Source organism: Phallusia mammillata, chromosome 8 (genome assembly GCF_965637545.1).
Source record: "Phallusia mammillata chromosome 8, kaPhaMamm4.hap1.1, whole genome shotgun sequence".
In the NCBI taxonomy this organism is placed as follows: domain Eukaryota; kingdom Metazoa; phylum Chordata; class Ascidiacea; order Phlebobranchia; family Ascidiidae; genus Phallusia; species Phallusia mammillata.
The window spans coordinates 19501467-19529307 of record NC_137259.1 but is presented as its reverse complement, the minus strand read 5'-3'; the positions used below and the strand labels follow the sequence as shown (position 1 = coordinate 19529307).

Here is a 27841-nt window from a genome sequence, read left to right as displayed (position 1 = left end):
TGCCACGTTATTATGCAAATCGTCACTTGACACATTTTCTTCGTTCGATAAAAGTAAAAGCAATTCAAGTTTTCAAATACAGCCCACTTTGCACTGTTGACGCCAAAACTTTGTTCACATTGGATCAAGTTTAGGTCGTTGCAATACTTTGCAAACGAACATTAAACACGGCTTTAGAATCGTTAACACAGACCCGCACAACACCTAAAAATGGCTACTAAAAGCGGCTCGCTTTGTTTAATGTTGGCGCAAGAATTTATGAACAAAAAGATGTGGTGTAGCCCAGGGGTCGGCAACCTTTTTTGCACTGCGGACCGGTTTGAAACTGAAATTTTTATCACGGACCGGCCTTTAAAAATCACAAATGTTCAGCACTGCAACCTAATTACAGTTATTACAACTTTGATACAATGTGGACCTTCAGAAAATTTTCTGCGGCCCGGTAACGAACCCCTCGCGGACCGGCACCGGGCCGCGGACCGGTGGTTGCCGACCACTGGTGTAGCCTATGTTGCAACAAATGCTTGTTTATTTTGAAACAATTGCAATTGTGGCGTTTCAGCCAATGTTTGTCCAATAATTTCAGTGACAACAAACGTATTTGCACATACCTGAAAATATACTCCGTTAATATTTTGGGCAAAATCAGGGTGGCCGTACGGCGACATGCGGCCGCGGAGACGAGTTTGTGCGGCTGTGACCATGTATGTCAAAAAACACGTGCTGGCGGCGGTGACGTAACTAAAATTATTTTGCCAAATATTTTGATTTTGAAACTGCTAAAAACAGATTTCGTGAGATTGGAAAAAAGGTTATCAGCCTAGTAATCATATGCGCCAGGCTTTTTATCCGCTTTTTGTGTGCAAACGATGCGAAAGAACAGGCACCACAATCGTCACAATACAGATTATGACGTCATAAACAGTTAGCTCCGTTCAGCTAAACTTATGCGTCAAGTAAGAAATTTTTAATCTGAGCATTTTAGGCGGCTTTAAATGGTATATACAGGATATAAACCTAATTCTTTACACCAGTTATTAAAAAAACAAGCAAGCAATTGGCGGCCGTTGGTGAAATACTATGCGGCCCCCTGAGATTAAGAACTTTTGAATGCGGCCCTTGCACTGAAAAGTTTGCCCACCCCTGGCCTATACCCTGCCAAATATTGGCAAACTCCGACCTCGGACATCTCTGCAATAAAACAGGCTGCTCGACGCCGTACCTGTTCCGAGCATAACTCATTCAGACGTTGCTGAACCACGGGCGATAGAAGTGAACAAAATGTAGAAGTATTCCATGCAGAATAGTTAAACAAAGCATAGGCATATTACCAATCAGTGGGCACAACGTTTGCTTCATAACAAACTAATAAGCAATTTTCAGGAATGGCTGTAGGCTGCCAACAATATAAACAACTAAATAAAGTTTAACAGAAGGCCAAAGATGACTCTCAGATTGTCACAATTTGTGTAAACTACAAAGCATAAATGTGTTTAAGAAAAGTGGCAAATCAGTCAAGTAAAGAAGCCTATTGTTTTGTTGAAAGTGTTTTTTGACTTCCGCGATTTAATTGCGATCGCCCGCCAACATTTATGTTTGACCTGAATTGGATGCTTATGCTGCAGTTTGGGCAAAAATAGAAATATGCCGTTTTATTTTCTCTCATTCTTACCGAACTGCATCTCAAGTTCGACGAACCGGAAAAACATGTTGTAGTAAGAAATCTACCAATACATAATTTCAATTTAAAGCCGGCGGCGATTAAAGGCAAGTTGCAAAAAATATTTTCGCCAGTTATGTTATGTCCAATATGATTCCGTCGGTTAACTTTAAACTTGAAATGACAACAAACGTTCACAAAATTTCACATTTTATTTAAAACGAGATGAAACAAAAAGGGAAAGCACCACAACATTGATGACGTCACATGTGTGAGAGGTAAACAATTGATACGCATGAATGACCTCACACTGTGATTGGTGGAAAATATGGGCGGGGCCGATATAATTACTAAGAAGTCGCTATCTTCATATAAAGCTTGTTCGATCATTTTGTTGGCGTTGGCTCCACTGTTGTAAGCGGTGGTGGGATTCAGCCGGTTCGCACCGGTTCTATAGAACCGTCTCACGATATTTTATGCGATCAGCGAATCGGTTAGCATTACTGGTTACTGTCAATGGACTTTTTGTAACAGAACCGGCTGAAAAATATGACTTTTGAGATAGAACTGGCGGACAAAAAAATTGAATCCCACCGCTGGTTGCGACGTAACAGTACAATTGTTTGATTAAATGTGACAAGTTGTGGGAAAATATTGGTCGGTTTGATTTTTGCAAAACAGTAAAGCGAAGACGATAAAATAGAAACAACACAAAAAATAACACTTCTGATGTGTGGAAAGCCTACGCCGCATGAGCGCAAGGTATTTAACGTGAAACATAAAAGATTGCACTCGCCACGATTAGTGCGCATGCGCGTACCGTATGCATCGAAGCGGAACGATAATAAAATCGATGTCACGTGAGTTGTAGGGTTGGCAAAACAGAACTTATTGGGGGAGAGGGGGGTGTGAGAGGCAGTGAAGCATAACAAAGGGCGACAGGAAGGGCATTGTTTCGTCACAAGGGAGAACAGACGGGTTATTGTGATGCAACAACACAAAGAAAAGTAATTCAAGCTCACAGTTTAAAAGGGGATGTTGCCTGATTTTCTGCCCCAATGCGTATTTTCACTTTAATTAAATTGTGTAAAATCCCAAAAGTGACTTGAGTTTGACCAACAGCCCAGCGATAAGCAAGTGACAACACATTGATCACCGGCCTTGTAATATGGTGTATAGACTACAGCATCCAACGCTTTGAACATCTCATGGCACTGAAGCAACTAGTGATAGGGTTTCCCCTCAATGCTAGCGGAGTCAAGGAATAAAAAATAAAAGAAAAAGGACAAAAATAGAAGAGCCGAGGACACCGATGGCACACCACTGTCTCTTATCTGTCAACAACAAGAAAACGTGTGAACAAGTTCATATTTTGCAGTAAAAAAACACTAAGCCACCTACATCCAAGCTAGTCTGTTAAGTGAAATAACACAACAGCTTTACCAACTTTACAACCCATCTTACCGCTGTTCATGTGGGTAACTTGTGCCATTTTCCTCAACATAGAATCCATTCGGTTTTGTGTATTTTCCATTTCATGTCCCAATTCATCCAACATAATAACTTGATCGTCCAATTCACCACCTATTGTTCTGCAACAAGAGCACTTTGTCACATCATTTGCAGCAATGCATTGTTACATCAGAAAGAAGCATTGTTACATCTCACAGTTATGTTATGAACTCGCTTAAATGGAGATTGGGGAAATAGGATTACTTGCTACAACAGACCACAAACTGCTTGTGAAGAGAAAAAAAATTTAGTAGTGATGCAAAACAAATAACATTTTGCAAGTTTTGTCCTTCTACACTTTGAACAGCAGGACTAAAAACACTTTTTAAAACAATACATGGAAACTTGCTTACATTTCAACATAAATTACACTGGTGTGGTGATCAATAACAAGAAACTATCTTTGTTTACTAATAATTCATGTCAAGACAAAGAAAATAGCGTGAATGCACATATTGATTGTGTTGTCATAAATTTAACAGCACAGCCTCTAACACACTGAGGTGGCAATGGTTTGAGCAAAGCTTTGGAAGGTAATTAATTTGAGCTGCAAAACTGGTTATACTTTGAACCCATCAGACACCCACAGTGTTGACATAAAGTAAGGTTACAACCTAACAAGAACCACACCACTGTGATGTCACAACCATTATGGAACACAGCTATTGTTAACAGTTGTTTGTTAGCTGAAACTTGATGCCATGTTTCCTACAAAACCAGCCTGTGTTGAGAGATTACAACGCTTTGACGGAAGCGCTACATTAGGAGTGTTTCTAACACTTACTTTGACATGTTTTTTAAAATTCCGACGCTGTCCGCAACAAGATCTAGTTGGTCGTCCTGTTGTTCAATGATCAGCTGAAAATAAACGCAATTTGGTCAGAAAAGTTGAAATTTGCAAAACATTAAAACAACAAACTTCTGCATAATTTTCTCAATATCTGCTTTATAGTAAATTTTAGAAGGTTAAAGTACTTTTTCATTTTAGTATTTACAAAAACATGATCTGGTCTTGATATCACATTGAGTTATATGACATTCATGCCACTCATGACATTTGTGTAAATGACACCAACCCCATCTGTTCAGTATTTGCTTATTACTTAATGTAAAGAGACAGAAATATAGATCTAATTTGGAGGCTACAATTTCTGTATAATGGCTTATAATGGAAGTTACAGGGCATTACTAAAATAATTTTGTTAGCAAATGTACATTTGACATCAAACATAACTCAACAACTTTAAACATTTTTAACTGTTTTGTTTCTTAGTGATGCAAATGCACGAACAAATACATACAGTAACATTGCATCAGTTGTGTTGCTAGCAATATTACTTGTTTCCTAGCAACTTAGCAAAGGCAACTTGACACACAATGTGTTGCCAGTCAGGTTTTGTCATCCACAAGCAGTTGCTTGGAGAGCGGATGTATTTATATAACACCACCACTCAACATAAGGACATGGGACTAAAATAATACTTCAACCAAATTCATAACCTTATTATGGTTCTTTAAATCACAAATAACATGTTCTATAAAATAAAAGAATGAAATGAGTGTATTAATTGCCATTTTACATCAATTGCATTAACTTTTTGCTTTGTCCTTGGTAAATATGGAAACCAATTAATTATACAAACACATGCCAGCTTAAGATAAGTTGGTTTAACTGAAAAACTGGTTTATTGTTCTATACTTAACATTAAAACTTAAGAAACATTGCATATTCTCTACAAACAAATTTAAAAAGCTGATGGTGAGGTTATTAACATGGTCTGGTGAAGAACCCTTAAAAGCCCAACAAAATCAATATTCCAATATGTTTTGAGGTTATGTTGGTACAGCTCTTTACTTGTATTACTAAGCATTGAAACTGAAGTAAGCGCTGCAAACAAACAAGGGCATAATGAAATACAGACTTTAAAGTAACTGCTGGGAATTTTTGAGTGACAATAATAAAAAAACGACTTAACATAAATATGTTTTGGATGATTTGTTGGTTTTAAAGTTATTTCTTTTACAACAAAAACCATCACAATTTGCAGTCAACAGTTTTCAAATTTTTGTAGGGATATTTTTGTGCTAAAGAGAATGAAACTTGCCACATACTCATTTATGAGCAACAAAAATAAAATTTCATGAGCAACAAAAATACGTCCCAGCCTGCATAATTACAACTTTCCCCCTAATTAATGTCATGAAAAGGTTTCAACGAATCGTCAGAGAATGTTGACCTTACATGCAAATAGTGACATTTAAAGGACAAACACTTTTTTCAACATAATGTAGGTGGAATTGTTATATGTGGGAGAAACTAAATATTATTGATTTCAGCCTGGCCTGCAGCAATGTAGGTTGTTTCTTGGTACAATTAAATGTTATTACCCTCAACAAGTGGTAACACACTGCCAATTACCATCACTCACTAATTGACATTTCACTGATCAGTAACAGCTAACTAACATCTGTCAGGTCCACTTGCAACAAGCAAAAACATTAGTTACCTGCTGTTTTTGATGTTGATCTTCGATAAAACCCGCGTTGTCATTTTCCATTGATTGCTTTAATTTTGAATATCGGTCGTAATTATTCTTGTTATGATTTGAAATTCCATTTTGTAACAAACTCTGCAATAACAGTCGTGGTTAGAAATAGCACTAACGATAATCAATACACCAGGTTACCCAACAATGTTACCTTGCGTAATATTTTGTCGGCTTTTGCTTTTACTGCAGGGTCATTCAGTTCATTCTTCATATCTTGGATATTGTTTCTTGTATTTTGTATGAAGCCTTTCCTTGTATCCAACTCTCCGGGTGAAATGTGAAACTTGTGGGGATTCGACTCAACAATTCGTATGACAAGGTTAAGAGAAATACACTTTTGAAAGCAGGACAAAAACTACATTATAAGCTCTCAGAAACACAACCAACATTGATAGTGATACATTTTAACCAACATGAATACATTTTTTCAATCCATTTTAGGGATTATTTGTTAATGTTTGTCAAAACAAGGTGTGATTTTGCATTTCACGTTTTCAAACATATGGTTAAATGAAAGATTGAAATATTGGACACTTTTTCACTATTAAGTGTTGTTAGAGGCAGTCATTTACTGATTTCATGGTCGAATGCTTAGGGTGACAATCATTTTTACCACACCCACACCGGAATCTATACCTGACAAGTAATTGACATCAATTTTTATTTAATCGCTACTTTTCTGCATCATCAAGTGTTTAGTTGCCACAAATCATTTCCCACCCAACTATTACATAAAGTTAATTATATAGTTGAGACCCAATACCAATGTTTGGAATACAACTTAAAATATATTTAAGTAGGTCCCCAAAACAGAATAAACCTAAACCCAGTGTCCTAATCTCAGTTAGTTACAAGTTGCTCAGGTTGGTAGGAGTAAAATATATTCATACAACACATTTAAAGAATAAGCTGTTGCTGCCAGGCATAATGTATCAACAAAATTTTAGCTCTTCCAGCAGTCTTCATAATAATATGTTGACGTTTTGGTGTCCTATACAAAACACCTTGTCGGCATATTATAATAAACACTGCTGAAAGAGCTAAAAATTTGTTAAACACTTTTAAAGTTAGGTGTATTATAAATAACTTGGAATAAAAGGATATCTATAGTTTCGTCAAGATCTTCTAAATCCCATTCTATACTCCGAAGACTGTTGCGCAATTCGTTGCTAACTCGGTCGTAATCATCACGTTTTAACGCTGAGCTGTCATCCAACATGTATCTCCACCTCTGCTGCAATTCCCGACAAGCGTTTACGGATCTTTCTACCTCTCTGCAAACAGATATTTGATTAATTTCAAACACAAAACTAATAATATCATATTCTTTGATAAATTAGTTCTTTCAATTCATTGAAAAGAACATTTAATGTTTAGTTTGCATGCATCTTGCATACTACATTTAAATACAGCTGGGAAAGTTATTTAAAAAGAGAGATTTATGTAACAGCAAAATTCTCATACTTACCCTCTCACAACAAAAAATGGGTCTTCAACAGACATGATGTATCCGCGCTCAAGAACACAAAAAACAGTTTTTCGGTACTGAACTTTAGATTAATTAAAAACACAAACAAAATAAAAACACCTGAAAAGTTGTATTAGTAAATTATGCAATGTATTACAATATAGTTGATCCCAGGGTTTTATTCTAGGACAAAATTAGAACTGTTTTCTTTTTGAAAGCTTAATGTACAAAAACAAAACATATTACACTAGCTAGCTAAAAGTGAAACCTTATGACACAAAGTCAAATCAAGCAGCAGACATAATACAGGGAACCAAAAATCCCCAGTATTTCACCACCAAGGCCACAGAAACGAGAACCAGGTTTCTTCCCACAAAAGGAACCTTTGAATTCCCCACCTACAAAATCCTGCTTTCCAATAATACCCAAACTTCCCTGTTAAGAATTACCCTTGTTATTATTGTGAAGCAAACAGTACTTTTAAGCTACATAAAAACAAACCCCAAACAAAGTACAGTAATTATTCTAAAATCACGTTTATAACAACAAAACAAAAGTGTACTTTTAGATTCAGCAGAGCGACTGTCCTATAACCAAAGATCGCAAAATCGACTTTTTTCTCGTTTTCATCACGAAAACAAATCAGTTTTCTGATAAAACTGGCACTTTATCTTAGGAGAACTTTCCTACCTGCCATAATCACGATCGACCTTTACATAAAACCCGAATCATGAAATGGATCGCGACGCCCCAGGAAACACATTCGGCCTTCTTTGTGTCTGTCTATGACGTCACACGACGCGTGCTTATCCCCGCTCTGTTGACTTTGTGACGTCAAAAAGTTGCGGACGTCTCCAAATAGGGATTTTTGGTTTTTGGGTATTACGACGTAAAACAATCGCGTATTGTGACATAACACGCGCAGTTATATTGAAGTGAAAAATGGCATTTCTTGCAGAAACTCAAACATAAAATTTACCGAGCAATGGAGTTTATAACCAGCGAGCAAATCATGGCTAACGGCGACTCTGGTTCACAACTTCGCAAGCGACATGTTAAGAGTGAAACCACAACGGAAATTAGCACTTGTGTGGAAGGAAAAGGTGAAAATATTCCAGATAAACTGGAAACGAAGCTTGAAAACGCACAAGAGCATTTCACTGGTAATGTTATAAATCTCAGAACATCGGGTCAACGGGGTAGAGTTTAATTATTTATGCTCATTACAACGAATTACGGCGAGGTCTGCGCAGAGCTTTCTAAAATCTGATCAGTCGTAACCGAAACACGTTGACAACAACCTCAAGTTATATGAACCTCTTAACACTGAGACATTGTTACATGAAGTTAATGAACTAATAAAATATTTATTAAAATGCGCCATAGCGACAACAGATTAACTACTTACTAGCTGCTTTTGTAAAGTGATTATTTTGATATAGCCGGTTTGATCTGCCTATATATAATGCGTTTAGTTTGACACGATTAGTCTAAATTTAGTTTATAGGCAAATTAGCTTTTGAGGCGATTCTTTAATGGGCAGGCGTACACAAAACTTGAATGCCCAAATGACAATTTCCACAGTTAAACCGCCCCAATAACTGACGCCATTGCATAACTTTGCCAACGTCTCTCTGTTATGTAAGCTCCAAGATATATGACGTCGCAAAGACCTGTCAACACTCTTCACGTGTTGTTGCTAATGACGAAAGTATTTATGATTTTTGTGTTCACACAACATGGCCAAGCAGCAAATCAATCGATAGGAAAGGTTAGGACCTCAAATGTTGTGTGTTCTTGGATCAAACCAGTTCATTTTTAGATTTCACCAAACCACACATAAACATTCAGGTTTTAATCCGTCGAGCGCGATGACTGAAGGAGGTCGTTTATATCAGGGGTCGGCAACCTTTTTGCACTGCGGACCGGTTTTGAAGCTAAAATTTTTATCGCGGACCGGTCTTCAAAAAACTACAAATATATAGCTATAAAAACGCTTAAATTAGTTTATCTTGGTCGGGATACATGGGCAAAACGTTTTATAGCATTTAACCTGAAAAATTATACGGCCCGGTAACGAACTCCTCGCGGACCGGTACCGGCGTTTGCCGACCACTGCTTTATATCTCGAATATTACCATGTGTGTTTGGCGTTCCACGTTTGGTTTGTGATATCAGGATACAGATATTCCATATCCTGGTTTGTTGCGCCTCACTGCAGATCAGGGGTCCAACGGGCGTTATCAGCCAAACAGATAATAATATCTTGTCAAATATGACCAAGTTGTTGTTGTTTTACTCACCCGTCGAGTGTTTAACAAAGGAAAATTATTGAAATATCAACCCACACTCATATATCACCACATTGGTAAAAAGCTTCAACGTTTATACATTTGCCGGATAAATGTTTATCGTCGATTTCGAAGTTACACAATTTTTTTCTTGTCAGCCAAAATTCTGCCTCCTCCGGAACGAATGGAGGAAAACTTAAGAGAAGAGTTTAATCCCATCAGCGAAAAGTCAAAAGACGACAGCGAAATCGCTCTAGCGACTCGACTGTGGATGAAAACCCGGAATGTTCTGACAACTCCGGGTCGTCGAACCGGATATTACCGGATCCATCCGGTTTCAGCGTCCCGGATGTTCGTTGAGCTGGGAAAAAAATCCCACACCGATTCATGCACAACACCAACCGAAGTGGACGACAGAAGTTACGTAATTGAGAAGTTATTTATTGGTTTGTGTGCATTTGTTATGTTTGTTGGTTATCCTATCGCATTTTATGTCGCTTTTAGATAAAAAAAAACAATCTACCACAAAAAAATGGCAAGTTTAGAAAAGAAAGAGTTGAAAATGATCGAAAAAAATAAGCAACAACAAATATTTTCAAAACAACAACAAAGAATTACAAAAATAGATTCTTAAAACAATCTTTTCCTAATTATCGTTTGTGCTTGCGACCCTATGGTCAATAGTTCGTGAACAACAGGGTAATTCGGGGTCAGTGACCTTTGAACTCCCCGGCAAGTCTGGGTCAACGACTTCTGAACTTGGGGGTAACTCCTGGTCAGTGACCCTTGAACCACGAGGTGACTTCGGGTCATTATTAGTTTGTTGGCAAACTGAGAGATTATCCAGTTCATTCAAGTAAGAATTCCGCAACCTGAAGACACAGATACTTTAAATCGAACGTAAACTGACAGAAGAGATTTGAGATGAGTTTATACACAGGCCGGTCAATCCAACACATGAATCGAGCAAACAGACCGTCAGGGTGCACAGCCTTTTCACTACGACGGCGACATCGCAGATCCGTATTTCACCAACGTCCGCCAATTACCTGCTTGCGTTTGTTTTCATGTTACAAATGCACATATATTTTAGCATATACGTTCATGGCCGCACAAACTCGTCTCTGTGGCCGCATGTTGTGCACCTGGGTTACTGCATAATATATAGGGGGCTTACCCTCTGACGTATTCCACTAACGCTACGTCATCCAGCCTTGAACTTCTTGAAACCTGCAAGAGACGTGTCGCGAATCTGTGAGTACAAATCGGTTGTAACATGTTACCATGATGCACAAAAACACTTTGGGAAACGGCAACAACTAACACAAGTAAATCATGCTGCAATTAACTTCAACAGAAGATTATTTTAGAAGCATGAGGTAAGGGTCGTGACCTTTATTGTCGATTCTAACTTTGGGCAAATTTTGTTATAAACTGCAATAATTTGTGTAGGAGCAACAGAAAGGATTGTCTCATAAGATTAGCAGAATAAACTGAAGGGTACATTTGTTGAAATTACTACCGATCATCAAAATTGAATGTAAATAAGGCAACTGCTCAAAAACTAAATTGTTTTTTTCGGAGTCGGTTTACTTAAATCAAGTCATGTCGGAGTATTTTTTAATCAGTGAAGTCGGAAAGTTTTCAACCGTCTCCGCCCTGACAGAAACACAATAATACTTTCAACAGAAGACACGAATTTACACAACATAAACGTACTTGTACGCAGCGTTGTTCGCTTTCTGCTCATCAGTAACACTCGCATCTGCTTCACCTGTTCGTTTATCGATTTCATCCGCAATTACATGCGCCTTCTGGATAAGTGAAGGGGGAAGGTCAAACATTTCGGCAAGGTCAAGACCTGAAAACAAAATCCTGTAAATTCAGCGCAAAACAAATTGTGCCATATTATATCATACACGGTTGGTTTTGGTCGAAAAGTTAAGGCCATTTTGTAGGATTTAAGTCACTTTTCTCATTTGAACTATATTTTGTGTGATCGACATAATGCTACAATCTTAGGGAATTTGTGTCGAGAACATTTTCGCAAATAGTTGGTGGTTTGTCAACCATCTTTGTGTATTAAACCGTACCATGCACTTAATAACCAACAGTTAACACTTTTGACGTCAGACTTGGACAACTAGATAATTCTAGTTATCTAATTCGTCAAATTAGAGAAAAATGGCGGTAATTCTCATTCCAATCTAATTTAGACATACCGAGTAAGCTCTAATTCTAATTCTAGTCTAATTCACAATTTTCCCCAAAACGCTAGTCTGTCCAACAGCATTTTTAGGCATGTGATACAAGTATGTGCTAAGCGAACAAACCTATGTCACCAACAAGGCCAAACCTCATCACTGAAACATGTAAACGAGTTTTAACCACGCTGTATTATACAGTTCAAAACGTGCAAATCGTGAAGTTTAAATTTGAAATGTACCACAGTTGGTTGGTTTTAAATCTAATTCTAGTTCGAATTCTAGTTTAATTTATGTTTTTTTGAGAATGTGGTAATTCTAATCTAATTTGTAAAAACTGGGATGCTCTAATTTTAATTCTAATCTAATTTGTAAAAACTGGGATGCTCTAATTTTAATTCTAATCTAATTTGAAAAAACGAAAAAAAATCTAGTTGTCCAAGTCTGTTTGACGTAACAATGGCAAACCCACCGTAGTGAACTTCTCTGGTGAAACCACGTGACAAAGCGTATGTGAACTGAACCGTGCGAAATCTCCCCTGGTTACAAGTCACGTGTTTGATCTGAAACAAGATTTAAAACATTCAAGTTTATAGAGCTCTTCTGGCAAATGCAAACGTCAGAATAAAAATACAATTGCCAGAAGAGCTATAAGCTTGATATTATGCCTGGCAACAATAGCTTATGTATATATTGAAAACATTGAGTCGCAAAAACAATATTTGATGGGATTTGAAATACCAACCTCGAAATGGTAGTTCTCAATATTCGGGTAAATCGACTCCATTCGACAAAGTTCAATAAAGTGAGTCGCGAAAAACGTGAAAGCCTGGAACAAAGCAACAATTAAACACTGTGACGCAATAATCAAATAAAGGAAGCCACCTTTTCTGAAAGTAGAAATTCTGAAATTGCCCAACACAATCCGACCCCCTCCTCGCTAGATGTCCCTCTTCCCAATTCATCGATTATGACGACACTCGTGTCTGTGACGTTTTGAATGATGTAATTCACCTGTCACAATAAGCAACACGTTTCGTTTTTTACAATGTTTTTACGCAACAAACATCGAAAGGTCCGTGGTTCGAATCCCCACCTCTTTCATCTCGACCATGAACGTGGACGAGTTCGTTTCCATGTCGTCATTACTTCCGACCCGTGAGAAAATTTGGGAGGCAACCCGGAAGGAAGCGAATTCGGCCGGAACAAAACAACCCATTTGCGCCATCACCTGGACAAATAAAAAGGCTCAATGTAACGTTCCACTTAACTGGTGTTATCACTGGCATTTTTCAAAACTGTAATATATACGATACCGAAATTTTGACACAATATTCCACGCTTTTTAAGCTTATTAGCTCACAAATTTTGTAAAAACAATATTCTTCGGTTACTAATACGCGGATACTTTAAATCAGGGGTCGGCAACCTTTTTTGCACTGTGGACCGTTTTTTAAACTAAAATTTTATCGCGGACCGGTCATAAAAAACTACAAACATATCGCAATTAAAACGCTTAAATTAGTTTATCATCCCCGGGATACATTTTTTGAGGCATTTAACCTGAAAAAATATACGGCCCGGTAACGAACTCCACGCGAACCGGCGGTTGCCGACCACTGCTTTAAACCAGGGGTGTGCAACCTTTGTTACTGTGGGGCCAAATACAATTGCCAAAATTAGATCGCGGGCCGCACCTTTATATAACTCAAGGTGATTTTACTTTGTTGCATACCAAACATGCTTAACCACAAGTAAAATTCGCATTTGATTCCAGACACATGTTGTCAGGTCGCATAAAAATAGCACCGGGCGCATTAATCTGCTCAAAAATATGTAATAATTGGACTCGTTTGCCAGTCTAATTGAAATCCAGGCGTCTCTGCGGGCCGCACAACCTTTATTCAAGGGCCTCATTTGGCCCGCGGGCCGCAGGTTGCACACCCCTGCTTTAAACCATGTACACCGAAATGAACGACATGAGGTCAGAGGCGCTCTTTGAAACGTTCAGAGAATATTCCTCTTAACATTCGCTGGTTTTTAATTTGGCGCTGTCTTTACAGGTGTTCGACTCCCCTTTGTTTGAACCACAACACACAACTGCACCACACAACATCCCCCACCTGTAGTTGTGCAATCATCTTCAGGTATGTCGTCTTCCCACTCATATTCGGTCCAGTGACAATGTTGAAGTTTTTCCCCTCCGCTGCGTAAACATTGCTCGGCACATAACATCTCCTACCGTTATCCAACACTGGATGGCGCCCGTTCTTTATGGCAAGTGTGTCCGTGAATTCGGGTCGGACTGCAAAGAATATTCATTAGGTCTTTCTTAGTCTCAATAACCTGGACCAAACTGTCCATAAAGGTTTAGAGGACAACCTAGGGCTTAGGGTTTACAAAATTGATTTCATTTAAAAATTGCACCATGGCAAGGAAAATCTTTTTATGTTTAGGTTTTGTTTGTGTTTGTATTGATAATAATAATCAACAAAACATTTCAATGCAACAGATAATTTACCGCATTCAGTTGTAGTCCGATAGTGGGCAAATGACAGAAGCATATCGAGGGTGGAAACAATTTCCGACAAGTTGTAGAGACAACCGATGTTCGATCGAACACTCGCGTTTAAATGTTTGATCATTCTGTCAACACAAAACAAAAGACAAACAAATATACAGGATTGTGCCTGTGAGCATGGTTGCACCACAACATAAAGTTTGGCATTTTATTTCAAGTCAGTACTTACTTTGTTTTGTGTGAATTACAATTCTTGACATAAAACGGTACATAATTGTACAAAAACATTACATTAGTGCCACAGGATGAAGAAACTCAAAGTCAGAAAACTGTACTTACGCATCTGTTATCATGTTGATGTCTTTGATTTGCAAAATGATGTTTCCATTAATTGTCTTCAGCTCTTGTGTTGTGAAACTCAAAGTTTTTCTTGTCTTCGAAATCTGCAAACAAATACATGTCTCAGATGGGGTAAGTGTTACGGCGAACCACCACTGGTGTCGTTGTAGTTCACCTGAATAAAATCCTCTGGAAGTTTGGATGGAGCATCTTTGGTTAACATTTGTACGTGAAATCCTCTACTTGAACTGTGGCAGGATTTTAATGGAAGGTTGTACTTTCCGTTTAGCTGTTCAATCAATTCTTAAAGGAAAGTATGAAGTTGCTAGATTCAAAAAATCTAACAAACATATGTTCTACCTTGTCAATTAAAAACTTGGTTATACACAAACTTAGTTGCATAAATAAGCTTAAACCCATTTAAGTATTATTCTCACACAATTTCATAAACATTCTTGTTACAGCGCAACAAACTTTCAACGTCTTTGAAGTGGTTACAACTTTTTGTACACATTAGCTTACAACTAGTCAAGTATTATCCTCAAATCATACAAAAAAATCACCAGCTGCACTTATGGGACCTTACTGGTTGAAACAATGTGTACTGTCTGTAGCATATTTCTGTGTTAATGTGCAACAAACTCTCACCACCAATATCCTCAATCATCTCGGAATAAACCCGACGTGACATATCGAGAACGGCACTGATGCCGGGTTTCACTGCAAAGCACCGCTGGTATCGCATGTTCAGCAAACCCTTCGTGTATCGACAATTCTCATTCAAGATGTTGCTCAGCAAATCTGATACAGAACCTAAAATAGGTGAAAGATAGAAGATTTGAACACTTTATATCAAACACTGAAATCAATGATTTGAATTGAATCTACACAAAGTCATTTATGATTCATTCTATTTTTAAAACACTGATACAAAACCTGAAATAGATGAAATATAAAAAAGTCTAAATCGCAAAGCTATTTAGCTCCAATACCCTACACTTTATATAATTTAAAATACCAAATACAGAGGTGTTATGGCTGTACACAAAGGAATTCACTACATTGATTTAATGTTGCAATTAGTACAGATAGACATTGATCTGCATAAAATATACAAAAAAACTAATCTACAGAGGTGTTATGCTTCATCAAAATCTGCCAATACTACCAACAAGGAGAATAGCCTTACACTTTATCTACTGTCTACGAAACACTTACAAAATCTTGCATCCTTTAGTGAAGCACTGTAAGCTTGAAACAAATCACATTTGCCCTCGGATAAACTTTCCTGTGGATACAACAACATATTTTATTCAACCAAACTTTATTGGCTACATGGGTGAGCTCATTATTTTCTGACACAATATATCAACTGACAATATACAAAACTTATACAACTGAACTGAGCAGACTGACTAACTGGTTACAAACTACTAGTGATGGGACGATACCAGGTTTTGAAGCGAGTACCGATACCGAGTACGAGTACCACATGTATATACCTTCGATACCGAGTACCGAGTACGATTACCGAGTACTTAAGTACAGTGCAGTGTTGTACTTAGTTCTATATCACCTGCTAATTTATCTGCCATGGCCGGTGTACAGGCGTGCACACACACATGCAGAAAAAAGTAATCTCCATACGATAGCGAAAAAAATACGTAACCTGGCGGATCTTTTTCCTAATTTTGTTCTGTCCGAAGCATATATTGGCACAAAGTTTTCAGTGTTCTTATAGTGTAAATTGGCCTTCGGTACTCGAACGTTGGTATCGAAAACTGAGACAAAATATTTCGATACCGAGTACGAGTATCGATACCACTGAAATCGTTCGATACCATCGATACCGAGTACCGAGTACCCGTCCCATCACTACAAACTACTAACAACTGTGGGTGAAAATTATACTGCCTGTATGTCTAAATCAAATCAAGTCAAAATAAGTTTCTTATTAAATTATCTTGTAAGAAATGCGACTAACTTACACAGAGAGCTGGAACTGTGTCTGTCACGTGTTTAAGCAGGATCGCTGTGTTAATTCTCCTCTCACGAATTTTATCTGTGTCCTGTTTGGCGATTTGAACCAATGACGCGATGAGGTGGTCGATATCAATTTCAAATCTTTCCAAAGCTGACTGCAACCTTTAACACAAAACATCACAGACACTGATAGTTTACAAACACTGCAACAGACCTACAAGATAACATCAATCTAGCTGTCCTGTTTTTGGGACACAAAAAGGTGGTTGGCAGGATTTGTCAAAGTTGAATGTTGCTTAAAACTTGTTAATCCAGTAATAGTCTACATAATTTAGGTAAACATCAACTACTTGGCATTAAGCGCCTTTCCATGTTGTGTTTTAGCAGCTTACTCACCACATGATATCTTGTTATAATGGTAAATATTGCTGCAAAACACTAATTTTGCTCCCCTCCTGTATTTAGCACCAAAGTTGTACATTGCACAAATACTACTGGCTTGGTTATTTGGTTAGTATGATTGCATCACTATGTTTTTTACTGCAGTGAAGATGACATAAACCCACCCATAGAAAAACTCAGAGGAGTCTGTCAGTTCCTCAACACAGTCGAGCCGAGCTTGAATCGTTTCTCTGTCATTGAGAGGCTGTAAAATATTGCTACGAAGCAAGCGAGTGCCACTGGGAGTTTTTGTGCGATTCAGGACACTGAACAATGAGTGTGAGCTCCTGCAAAAAATAAAACATGCCAAAAAGATCTATTTAATCCTTGTAAGTACCAATAAAACACAACTATCTAACATGCATGAATCAAAACATAAAAATAAATTAATCTGTGCAGCAAACAAATTGATAAACTATGTGGTAGTGTTGTTGTAATACATAAATTATAACTATTATCAATTGTTTGGGATACATCTCCTATCTAAAAATGGTGTGATAACATGCTGATCAAATTCTTACTTTAGGTTTTCCAGGTTGACAACAAGTTCCAGTATAGAAGATGTCCCAGCATCAATCATCGTTGTTCGTTCACCTCCTTGGAAAACAACCCTCAATGATTCTTGGGCATAAACCATGTTTTCGATAAACTCCACATACTTTATCAATGCAGAAGCAGCAGCAAGACAGTAATATCTACAATAAATCACTGTTATTCACATACAAACTACCAGTTCAGCTCAAACTAGTTAAGCATTTAACAGTTAATGCCAATCCTCATTAATCCTCATGCATAAAGTTAATCCTAACAAATTGTTCGTTAGTATATATTTATCACTCATAAAAATCTATCAATATAGCCTGTTACTCCCAACAAACTGGAGTGTCATTAGATGGCTTCCCATGCCAATACTGCCTATCTCTTGCAACAGCTGCACTGATAAGACCTTATAGGTGAAAACAGTGTGCACTGTCTGCAGATTATGATTTCCAGTTTTTAAGATTTTTTGTAAATTCAATAAAAAATTCAGTTGACAATAACAAACTACATCTGAATAAAGCTCATTAATAGAGTATGTTGCTTACTTTGATTTTACAGCCATGACCACTGAATTGTTTTCTTCAATAACGAGTCGTTTAATAAAGTCCAGTCCATTGTGATCATTGAAATAATGCCGTTGAATGGTTGTGATGTTTGATCCCTAAACAGAAATTTGTTAGTATGTGTACAAAAACTTCTCAGTGAAACATTTTGTACAAACCGGGAAGTTTTCATTGACAATTTTGTAGACAGGGGCAGCGTTTCCACCATCACACATTGTGCTGGGAAATATAATTTCTATGGGTGAAAGGATTTGTAGTTTTGTCATCGTTTTCACATAATTTTGAGTGTCAGAGAATTGAGACAAAGTGAGGATTGGATTCTTCAAATCTATTGAAGCCATCCCAACTTCACCCCTGCAACAGAATACTTTGTTTAATTTGTAAAAATAGAGTAAAGAACCTTTTTCTCAACCTTTTATGTGACTCAAGTCTTCATAAACAGGTGTAACTGATGTGGTCTCCTCATATTACTGATGATGGCATAAGCATTTGCTGAAACGTTTAAGTAATAAAGCATGTCGCTTTTTACATCTATTTGGGCAATTATGTGAAATTAATACACCTCAAGTAGATTTATTCTAAAAACACTGCCAATTGACAAATTAACTTTTAAAAATGCTCTACTGTACAATTAAAACATTCATGGTCACCTTGCAAGTCCACGGCCTTCGACTAAAGTGACAATCACCGAAGGCTCAACTGCTCGTGGAGTTTCAAGTGTTTTACTGCGAGGAGTATCTTTCATGATTGGAGTGCTTCGAACCGACGACCGTGCTGGAGTTGCGCTAAACAAATTGTGATTCAAACAAAGTGGATTGATCAGTGACATAAAGCCATGTTTGAATTACAAAAAAAGATTTACAATTATAATCATTGCAAGTGTATGAGCAACCTTGTCTTAATATAACAAATAGGAATTAAATACCCAGGAGTAGATTTTGATCCAAGTATTTTTGCTGATGGGGTTTTTGGAGTCGGTCGCAAAGAGGAAGTCACTTTTCTAAGTGCAGGTTGCAGTGGAACTTGAAACACTATTACACAAAAACATTACCATGTTTAATTTAAACTTAAGTTTTACGTACATGCTGCTTTATTTGCTACATTTAAACAAATTTTAATGCACAGAAAGGATTGTAGTACCTGAACTCTGATCCTTTGAAACTTCAGCACTTCCAAGAATTCCAGTCGATGCAGAAGTGTTTCCCGGGTTGGGTGTTACTGAGTAAATAAGTTGACATAGGCGGATTTGTAAATTTGTTGTTACTTATCTTGTTGAATGTTTTTCTGACCTGGCTGTCTGTCGGGATTTTGATGAAAACTTCTTTCATCCAAAGTCGTTGAAAATCCTGTTGTATCCAAATTGCTCAAACCAGAACTCTCCGACGTATCCAAAAGTCCGTAATTGTATTTTGGCAAACGTTGAGCCATGTTTTAATTTGTTTTTGTGTCGGATTCATAAGATAAAGCTAAACTTATCTTCTTTAGGCAGAAACAACAAATCCAGCAGACAACATCCATAGAAATCGTTGTATTTTATGATTTTTATGTTTAATAATGTTGGAACACCAGGGGTTGTAACATTTGCATTTGTTTATTACAAAAAGTGCATTCCATTTACCGTACACACGCTCACACCAAACATACTAGAAAACACACACATTAGATACATAGATATTTCCCATTGTTTTGTGCCCAAAACCTTACTTAAACTGAACAAAGAGTTCTGCTGTTTATTTGGAACCAAAAACTGAGTTTTAAGAATAAAATTGTTCAGAAATAAATGTGTGGAAAAGTATGAAAGGCATTAGAGGCAGTTCCTGTACCAAAAACTTTATTTTAAACATCCATTTTACATTTTAAGTTCATCTGTCGTGTGGTACACATCCACGATGGGAACCAGGGCATTAGATCAAATACAGATAACACCACGAAAATTTACCAATAAATCAGTGCAAAAAGAATAACGAGCAATAAACAACGGGTTCAGATTGAAGCGGTACCATGACAATATTAACTATAACTCTTTGAACTACACCAACAATATCATCATAGATCGGAGCGGCTCTTGTTGTATTGCTACGAAAACTTTTCATTCTGTCCCATTTCTCGTCGGTGTTTTAACAATTCCAAGTTCAAAGTGGGATTCACTTTCCATTTTATGGATTGTTCAACCTTCACACGCTACATCCTGCTTCAAGTTCAAGTGCCAAGTTTATCAACAGAGAAAACATCGACCTCTTCACTTGTGGGCTTGAAACGAGGATACACCGGATGATAATTGTGACGGAACAGAAAGCTTCCCACTGTCTCGAACAATCGGCCATTGTCTGGAACCGGATGCTCCGAATCCGTTCGACGATTTTCGCCTCTCGTTTCGCCTGGCTGCACACGTCAACACCGCTACAAGTTCGTGTCTGAAAATCAATTCAACATGTTTTATTTCAATGTTGTAAATTGTAATATTTATAACATGGTTGTATGAACATGGTGAGATGCTGTAAGATGTGAAACCATACGACACATACACATTTTACTGTGCTGGTGGCGTTTAAATCTCAATTATTCCACAAACAGAAATTGTATGTTGTTGTATGTCAGACGTTTATGACGTCACACACATTATAAATCGTGTTCCTAATGTAGTTGAGAGGGGACATTTAATCGACTTTCTATTGTTTTAACGGTGTGATTGGACTTAGAAATGTTTTTTTGCTGCTGATTTAGAACCCGTTTTATCGTGTTATTGACAACCTGATATAAATATATTTCAAACCTGAATTCTCTGTGCCATAGATTGTAGATACAGAAGTTCATGACACTGTTGATCAGCACCAGATAAGACACAACGTTGTACACAACACCAACATTTGAGCAGTTCAAACTTCCATCAACCATAAGTCCGTTCACCACAACGTATGGACAGATGCAAACTAAAAACCAACAAAGAATTTTATTGAGATACAGATCAGTGGGTTTTAGCAAAACAGCTTGAAGGTAACAATTTATCTGCGTTAGATTGTGGTCATATTTTTTTGAAACTTTCCTTTGAAACCAGCCAACACATATAAAATCGTTTATCACGGCCAACATTGGGATTAGCTTTAGATTACTTTGGAATACACGGATCTGTTTAAACGCTTAATAAAGCATGTCACTTTTTACGTCTATTTGGCCCGTTATATTTGTCATTAAGATTTAGATCAGTCTCTGTGATCCAAACTTTTTGGTACAAGTTTTCACCTGTGAATGCGACGACCATTGAAATGATCATTCTTGTCACCCTGTAGTTGAGATTCACAGGTTTCTTGTTTTTGGTGAAGGAAGCGTTCATGCTTTCCAACCGGTCCTGGGAAAGACGGCCAGGTCGCTGTAGAAAATACGTATTCGTTTTAGTATTCACAGTACGCCAGGCCCATTAAAGGCGTCATACCGAATCAGCCGGTCACCAAGCATTCACCACCATATGGCAAGGTGTAGGCTAGAAAAATCTAGCCTGCGGTGGGATTCGAACCCACGACAGGAGTCTTTCCGGGACTCGTTTTAGTATTGTTAGATTTAAGTCACAAGTTGGTAAATGTTTATTTCCAGGTTAAAACCAGTTGACGATGTTATAACGAACAAATATATTTCGCCAAAAAAGCATCTTCAGTGTCTACGAAGAGCAATAAAAGGGACTACAATTGGAAAGGGTAAATAGTTCCTCCACACGCACAATCATTCCTCAACTGAAAGCCTAACAGACTGAACCGACTGTAAACACGCAATATGAAACGCACGAAAAAAAAAAACGATTTGAGTCACCATAATTTTTGCATGAGTAGAGTCATTACCTTGTCGTTATTGTGATTATTCCAGTTCCAACCTTTCTTGGCAAACCAGCCGCTTTTTGTTCCACTCGATTCACTCATTTCGGGACAAGAATCCAAAATCATTTTCAATCTACGCAAGATTTAAAGGGTGAATCTAAGTTCAACATTAAACGAATTCGACAATATTGGCGTAGACAGAAACTAGTTTAAAATTGAAGTTTCATCACTCGGTGTTAAATCCAACAAAGTTCACAACTTTTTTTTAGAGCGTCACGTACCTCTTTGCTTCCTCAGTTTTTCTTGCCCGCTTTGATTTGCTCAAACTTCCCGACATGCTTCCCAACCTTTCCCGGGTCGCCAACTTTCTCAAGGTGATTGTCAGGGTCACGAGGTTAAAGGTCACGGTCAGGAAATATCTGCACGACACAAATATGTTGAGAAAATGTTGGATTCTGCATCCATTGAAGTGAATAACACTTCTACGAATGTGAAAAACTGGATTTTGTATGCAGTGTTTAATAAACAACCGTATTTACTCGATTGTAAGCCGCGACTTATACTGTTTTTTACCTGCCGTTGGTGCGGCTTACAATCGAGGGCGGCTTATATTATTTTTTAACACCTCAACATGCGGCTTACAATCGAGTAAATACGGTGTACAAAATTTGTATACTTGAAAAATTTGTATATTTGGTATAAAAACTAGTGATGCACCGAACCCGCCTAAAAAAGTTCGGGCCGAAACCGAATAATTTCGGCCGAATCAGGCCGAACCAAAAATCCCTGTTTCTATAAATGTTTTCAACTGAACTTTGTGTTGTTGATGCGGGTAAACTCAATTATGACAAATCAAAATCACTTACACCTTCTGGAAGTTTTACTAAACTTGCAATATTTTGCAGACAACATGGCTCGTATTTTATAGATACCACAATTGTTCAATTTATGACGTTTCGTATTGGTGAAAATGCTAGTTTAGGTATTAATTCCATGCAATCAAAAAGTTCGGTTTCGGCCGAATTTTCAAAATAGTTCGGGCAGAAACCGAAACATCGGAAAACAGCGTATTCGGCCAAAATGTTTCCGCCAACCGAAACTTCGGCGCATCACTAATAAAAACGTAAGTTATATTTTTCCATCAATATCAAATTATTCCCAAACAATTTATTTTAAACGAACTTACGGTATTCCCATGACAACGAGAGCAAACAATGCGATGGGCCCGGTCCCCCTACTTTCACCCACGTGACTTGGAACTGTCGTCATGACGTAGAAGAATGTTGTCGGGTGCATGACGTAACTGAACCTTTGTGACATCATAGCCGGAAGTGACGAAACAAGGATTCCTAACAGTAAAAGCAAACTGACGTCATAAGAGAAACAAGAAGATAAATAATAAACATCGGAGAACCAAAAAAAAAGGAATAATTCTAAAAAAAACAGAAAAACAAAAACAAATTCTGGCTAAACCAGCGTTTTCCAATCTTGGTACGTGGGTGCAAATGTGTTCAGCAATAAAGTCGTAACTGTAAGAACTGCAAGTGATGAGCAATGTGTATGATAAGTGGATAACGTACAGCCAAGCACTTTAAAACAGCGTGAGGGAAATAGGTTGAAGAGGACTGAAGCCCAAACAACCAAATGTCGCATGAAAGTGTGGTTATGACAACAATCACATAACTTAGGTAGGTTAAAAGCGGTTATTTAGGTGGGGAAAGATGACGTCATGCACATAGTAAAGTGACCCTCACTCCGAAAAAAACTTTGCTGTATATAGGGAAATTTCTGTGCGTGGGAAATTTTGCTCACATGAAATAAATTGGATGGTTTAAACCTGAAAATGTGCCATCAAGGTGGGCTTTCCTCAACCCCACTTGTATTTGCAAACACCCAAGTATGTGACATCGTCATGTTGTTGTTGTTTGTTCACTTCTACATCCCGTTGATTAATTGCAGCACGCACGTCACACACGCTTCTATACGTGCACACACTTCCTTTACAACAGGTTCTAAGCAGCTATATTACCTGGTACGCAGCTATTTTTAACTCGGCTGGGACAGATGAGGACAATAACAACCGAGCGCTAGCTAGTGTGACGTAACAATCCCAACACTATACAAGTTGTTCACCTGGGCAACAAAACGCGGACCAAAATAAAAGGCTAAAAGGACACTGTATGCAAAATTTTCCAGCAGTCTTGCTTCCAATTCATTGTTATTTATGGACATTATCTTGTTAGTCAGGGTTGGTTTAATATCGAGGCAACAAACCATCAAAAAAAATATGAGCAATTTAGAGAAGGGAAAAAAGTTCGGGTGGTTTTAAGATAATTTTAAGGTAAGTTAGGTAACTCAAACTTTCCTGTCCCTTGTTTCAACCCTGATTGCGTCACGACCTGAGGTTTGCGGGAAAACCAAAACCTCGATCCTACAAGCTCACTGGAGGGCGCTACAACTCACCGATGAACCAGACGATCCCGATACAGATGCTCAATCGTTGTCTGGAGAAATATTTTCCAGATCGGTTTTGAAGCGGTCTCGCCACAGCAAGAAACCTGCCAAAATTGTGTCAGCACTTTATGCAAATGTAAAGTAGTTTGAATTCACAGACAATGTATGTCGACGTCATACTAGCTACACTGACGTCACAATTTAACAGTCTGGTCTGCTCTTGGGTGCATAATTGAGAAATTCATATTTTAATTTTTGTTGTTACACAAAATATCATAATCTTTAAACGTAGTTTGAATAAACACAAATTTATGACCGGAAAAACCCTGAAGCCTTTATGTAGATTGCAGACTAGCGATCACGGCACACTCATTTATAATTCACAGTACACCAGGCCCATTGAAGGCGTCATACCGAAATCAAGGCGGTCTCCCAAGCATTCACATACAGCAAGGCACAAGCTAGAAAAATCTAACCTGTGCTCGATAAGCCTGGCGCAGTGTTTTTTTAAGGTGTTTTGGGGGACCGAAACGGTCCCCCAAACTTCTCCAGCGGTTTCCCAAAATTTGGACTTTGGATTTTTTGTTATTTAAATGAAACACTTGCGGTCTCTTAAAACTACTTAGCGGTCACCCAAACCAAACCTTAAAAAAATCCTGGCCTGGCGTACTATGGGTAAATTTTGAGGGCAAAGTAACTTTGTAAAATTTCAGACAACATATAATTTGTCGCACATCAGTATACTATACGCACCTATCCAAGCTGAGCAGAAGCAGGTTGTAAATCGAAGCTGTGAGCGAAACAATGAGAACCGTCCCGAAAAACACGCTCGCGACCTGATTGGTCTGTATCAGGCCACGTGGTGTGACGTTGCGAGTTGGCGGAAGATAGAGAGTGGTGGAGAGATTGTAGATGGAAGATGGGAGGACGAGGAGACCGATCAGAAGATCCGCAACTGCCAGGGACACCTTGATGTAACAATGGCGACGCTGAAGGGTCGGAGTCCGAGTGATGATCATTATCACGAGCAGGTTGCCTGGTAACGTGGCGTCATAAGAAATTATTCGGTTTGCAAATATTTGAAAAAATGCGACAATAGGGCAAACGTTCAACGAAGCATTTAGGCGAGCGATTGAAAATATAATAATACCGGTCAAATGATTGTTTAAACTTTAAACTGCCTCGTATTTTGTGAAAGTTACCATAGTTATGTTTAGGGTTAAGCCGGCTGACAATTGTATGTTTAAATAAAACAGTTAAAAGAACAAACCATATGACCAGGCCTAGTGTTCTTTCGTATTTCTCTTGAACCCATTTTAAAAATTATGTTTTCAATGGTATGAAGGTATGCAGTGGTGGGATTCGAATTTTTTGTCAGCCGGTTCTATCACAAAAGTCATATTTTTCAGCCGGTTCTGTTTGTTACAATGATCTCATAAAATTTCGTGAAACGGTTCTATAGAATCGGTGCGAACCGGCTGAATCCCACCACTGGATACATCATCATTTTGTGACATATAGCCAACGTTCAAGTTTAAAGTGGTAACTTACATATGACGATTACAAGAGCCAACAAACACATCCCGACCAGCGCGATTCCAACTCCAGCTTTGTCACATTCCCCACAATCTATAGGGGACCCCGTACCACAACCCATGGGGTCACATAGGGGGTAGGGGGCACATAATGGGTGGTATTCCTGGGCTGGGTGCGAAGTATTCGCCGCATCAGTTGTACGGAATAGGATCTCAGGGTTTAAACCGGGGAAAAACCTGGGGTTTATTGATCCTTGGGTTCTTGCGGTTGTTGATATATCCATGGTTACTGGTTTAGTTAGTAAATACTTTACACATGCAACATCTGAACACAAAACAATTTTATGTGAGATGATACAACACATAAACACATTTTACCCAACTTTTAAAAAAGGACAGAAGATAGGGACGTTAGGCAGTTTCTATGGTAGGATAGGGGCGTTAGGCACTTTCGAATAAACAACAAAGATTTTCCTATGTGTACATGATGAGACTTAAACAGCTTTAAGCCATAAGAATATGTAAGCTATTGCTGCCAGGCATAATATCAAGTTTATAGAGCATTTCTGGCAAATGTGTTTTATTCCGACGTTTTAAAATCCTATACAGGTCGCCTTCATCAGGGTAAATAACACTGAATGCACCTTTAAGCCATAAGCTTGCGCCTTAACAAATTCGACGCTAAATTACTGTCAGTATTTCGAGAATTCTTACCTACACATTATATACTGCAACCAGTTACTTAATAATCAACACTAAAACCCCGTAAATCTCACCTATGTTCTCCTGTGGCCTACATGCTGACGATAACTGATAGTTCGATCACATTTCTGAAACATAAACATCGTTGACACAGAAACACGGCTAAGTGAGCTTGGCAGGGGAGCTTCGTCACAACACGCATTGAAAAACATTCTGCATCCTGTGCGAAGCTATATATAGAAGGGTACGACGCATTAAAACAACATTCCGCGCAACATTGCTGATATGTTGATGCAACTGCACAAATATAACCGAACTGAACACAAACTAAGCGCCGCGAACACAAAACACAAACCGAGCAGCGCTAAAACGGAAGCATCGCGTAACAATGACTTGTCTCTGTTTCCTGTGACATCACGATCTAAACGGTTTTGTCAAACGCGCTACAAATTACTGAGCGCGTATTCAAACCTACAGTCACGTATGTTTGTTGTTTTTTTGACCCAACAAATTTCGCCTGAAACAGGTTAACGACCCAGTTCTGTTCAGCTAAGTGTGGTGATAAATTAAACCTTCTTTTCAGGACTTATACAAGCCGGGCAAATTGTTTGAAAATATGGTCAGTGGTTTACAAAGTTAAACCAGTTCAACGTTTGCAACACAAGAGACGTGGGACAAGAAAATGGCCAATAATTACCACTGCATGTGCGAAACTAAATGACAATTTTTCCAAAATTCCACTTCACATATGGCCAAAAAGGCCAAACGGATCGCGACAAACCAACAATACGGTCGTAACGTTTATGGTAGGATTTATAACGGCTTCAAATTTATAGGTTCATGGTAGAATCTATACAAACAGCAAACAGTCTAAACTCAAATCTGATTGCAACATAATCTATCCAACCTGTCCACAGGCATCGTATGGAACTGCAGCAACAAATCAAAAAAGGCTCGTTGTGGAGGTTTTGTGCTGTGTTTACTGGGAAGCTTAAGCTGTATGAGTTCTTCCACATCCGGCCAGCTATAATCGACTGCGTACAAACGTGAAGCAACTGCGTTATTTGGGCGGGTGACGACTGGTCAGTTCCTGTTTGTGAACTCTGTGACTTTTTATCACCAGATCAATAGAATTAGTTAACCCTTGCAAACGTGTCAGGCAATATTATACTGTTCACCTGCAGTTATAAATGCCGACGGCTGTTTCAGGCATACTCAGCTAGCCTGCCTAATAGACCTGATTGTACAGCTGTCTTACTGGTGTGTAAACTTA

At 38.2% G+C, this 27841-nt stretch overlaps 4 protein-coding genes across 5 annotated transcripts; 1 reads left to right on the top strand and 3 right to left on the bottom strand.

The window, feature by feature from the left end:
- Positions 1-1853: 1853 nt before the first annotated feature.
- Positions 1854-7311, bottom strand: LOC145204157 (syntaxin-6-like). The gene is made up of 7 exons (XM_080076608.1): positions 7190-7311; positions 6826-6995; positions 5873-6030; positions 5680-5802; positions 3957-4030; positions 3125-3252; positions 1854-2994 (listed from the first exon to the last, which is right to left on the bottom strand). The coding sequence occupies exons 1-7, from the start codon at positions 7222-7224 to the stop codon at positions 2918-2920; spliced, it is 765 nt and encodes a 254-aa protein (XP_079932734.1). The 5' UTR covers positions 7225-7311; the 3' UTR covers positions 1854-2917.
- LOC145204150 (mutS protein homolog 4-like) lies at positions 7311-19585 on the bottom strand. Of its 2 annotated transcripts, XM_080076598.1 has the most exons (22): positions 19361-19585; positions 19212-19289; positions 18997-19102; positions 18722-18856; positions 18230-18425; positions 18054-18169; positions 17490-17663; positions 17094-17255; positions 16533-16689; positions 15763-15832; positions 15193-15357; positions 14720-14847; positions 14545-14648; positions 14206-14330; positions 13808-13989; positions 12781-12915; positions 12570-12698; positions 12430-12513; positions 12157-12247; positions 11200-11341; positions 10658-10732; positions 7311-10352 (listed from the first exon to the last, which is right to left on the bottom strand). In XM_080076598.1, exons 1-22 carry the CDS (start codon positions 19497-19499, stop codon positions 10127-10129), a joined length of 2919 nt encoding a protein of 972 aa, XP_079932724.1. In that variant the 5' UTR covers positions 19500-19585; the 3' UTR covers positions 7311-10126. The 2 variants fall into 2 exon arrangements, with proteins under 2 accessions (XP_079932724.1, XP_079932725.1); XM_080076599.1 differs by lacking the exons at positions 18722-18856; positions 18997-19102; positions 19212-19289; positions 19361-19585 and adding an exon at positions 18484-18547.
- LOC145204160 (uncharacterized) lies at positions 8175-9998 on the top strand. Its single transcript, XM_080076610.1, has 2 exons — positions 8175-8352; positions 9639-9998. The coding sequence occupies exons 1-2, from the start codon at positions 8175-8177 to the stop codon at positions 9986-9988; spliced, it is 528 nt and encodes a 175-aa protein (XP_079932736.1). The 3' UTR covers positions 9989-9998.
- A 58-nt stretch (positions 19586-19643) lies between the features above and the next one.
- Positions 19644-27829, bottom strand: LOC145204152 (5-hydroxytryptamine receptor 2B-like). The gene is made up of 10 exons (XM_080076602.1): positions 26643-27829; positions 25883-26191; positions 25085-25367; positions 24341-24435; positions 23064-23226; positions 22159-22296; positions 21902-22010; positions 21312-21438; positions 20845-21001; positions 19644-20485 (listed from the first exon to the last, which is right to left on the bottom strand). The coding sequence occupies exons 2-10, from the start codon at positions 26148-26150 to the stop codon at positions 20311-20313; spliced, it is 1515 nt and encodes a 504-aa protein (XP_079932728.1). The 5' UTR covers positions 26151-26191; positions 26643-27829; the 3' UTR covers positions 19644-20310.
- Between the last annotated feature and the right edge of the window lie 12 nt (positions 27830-27841).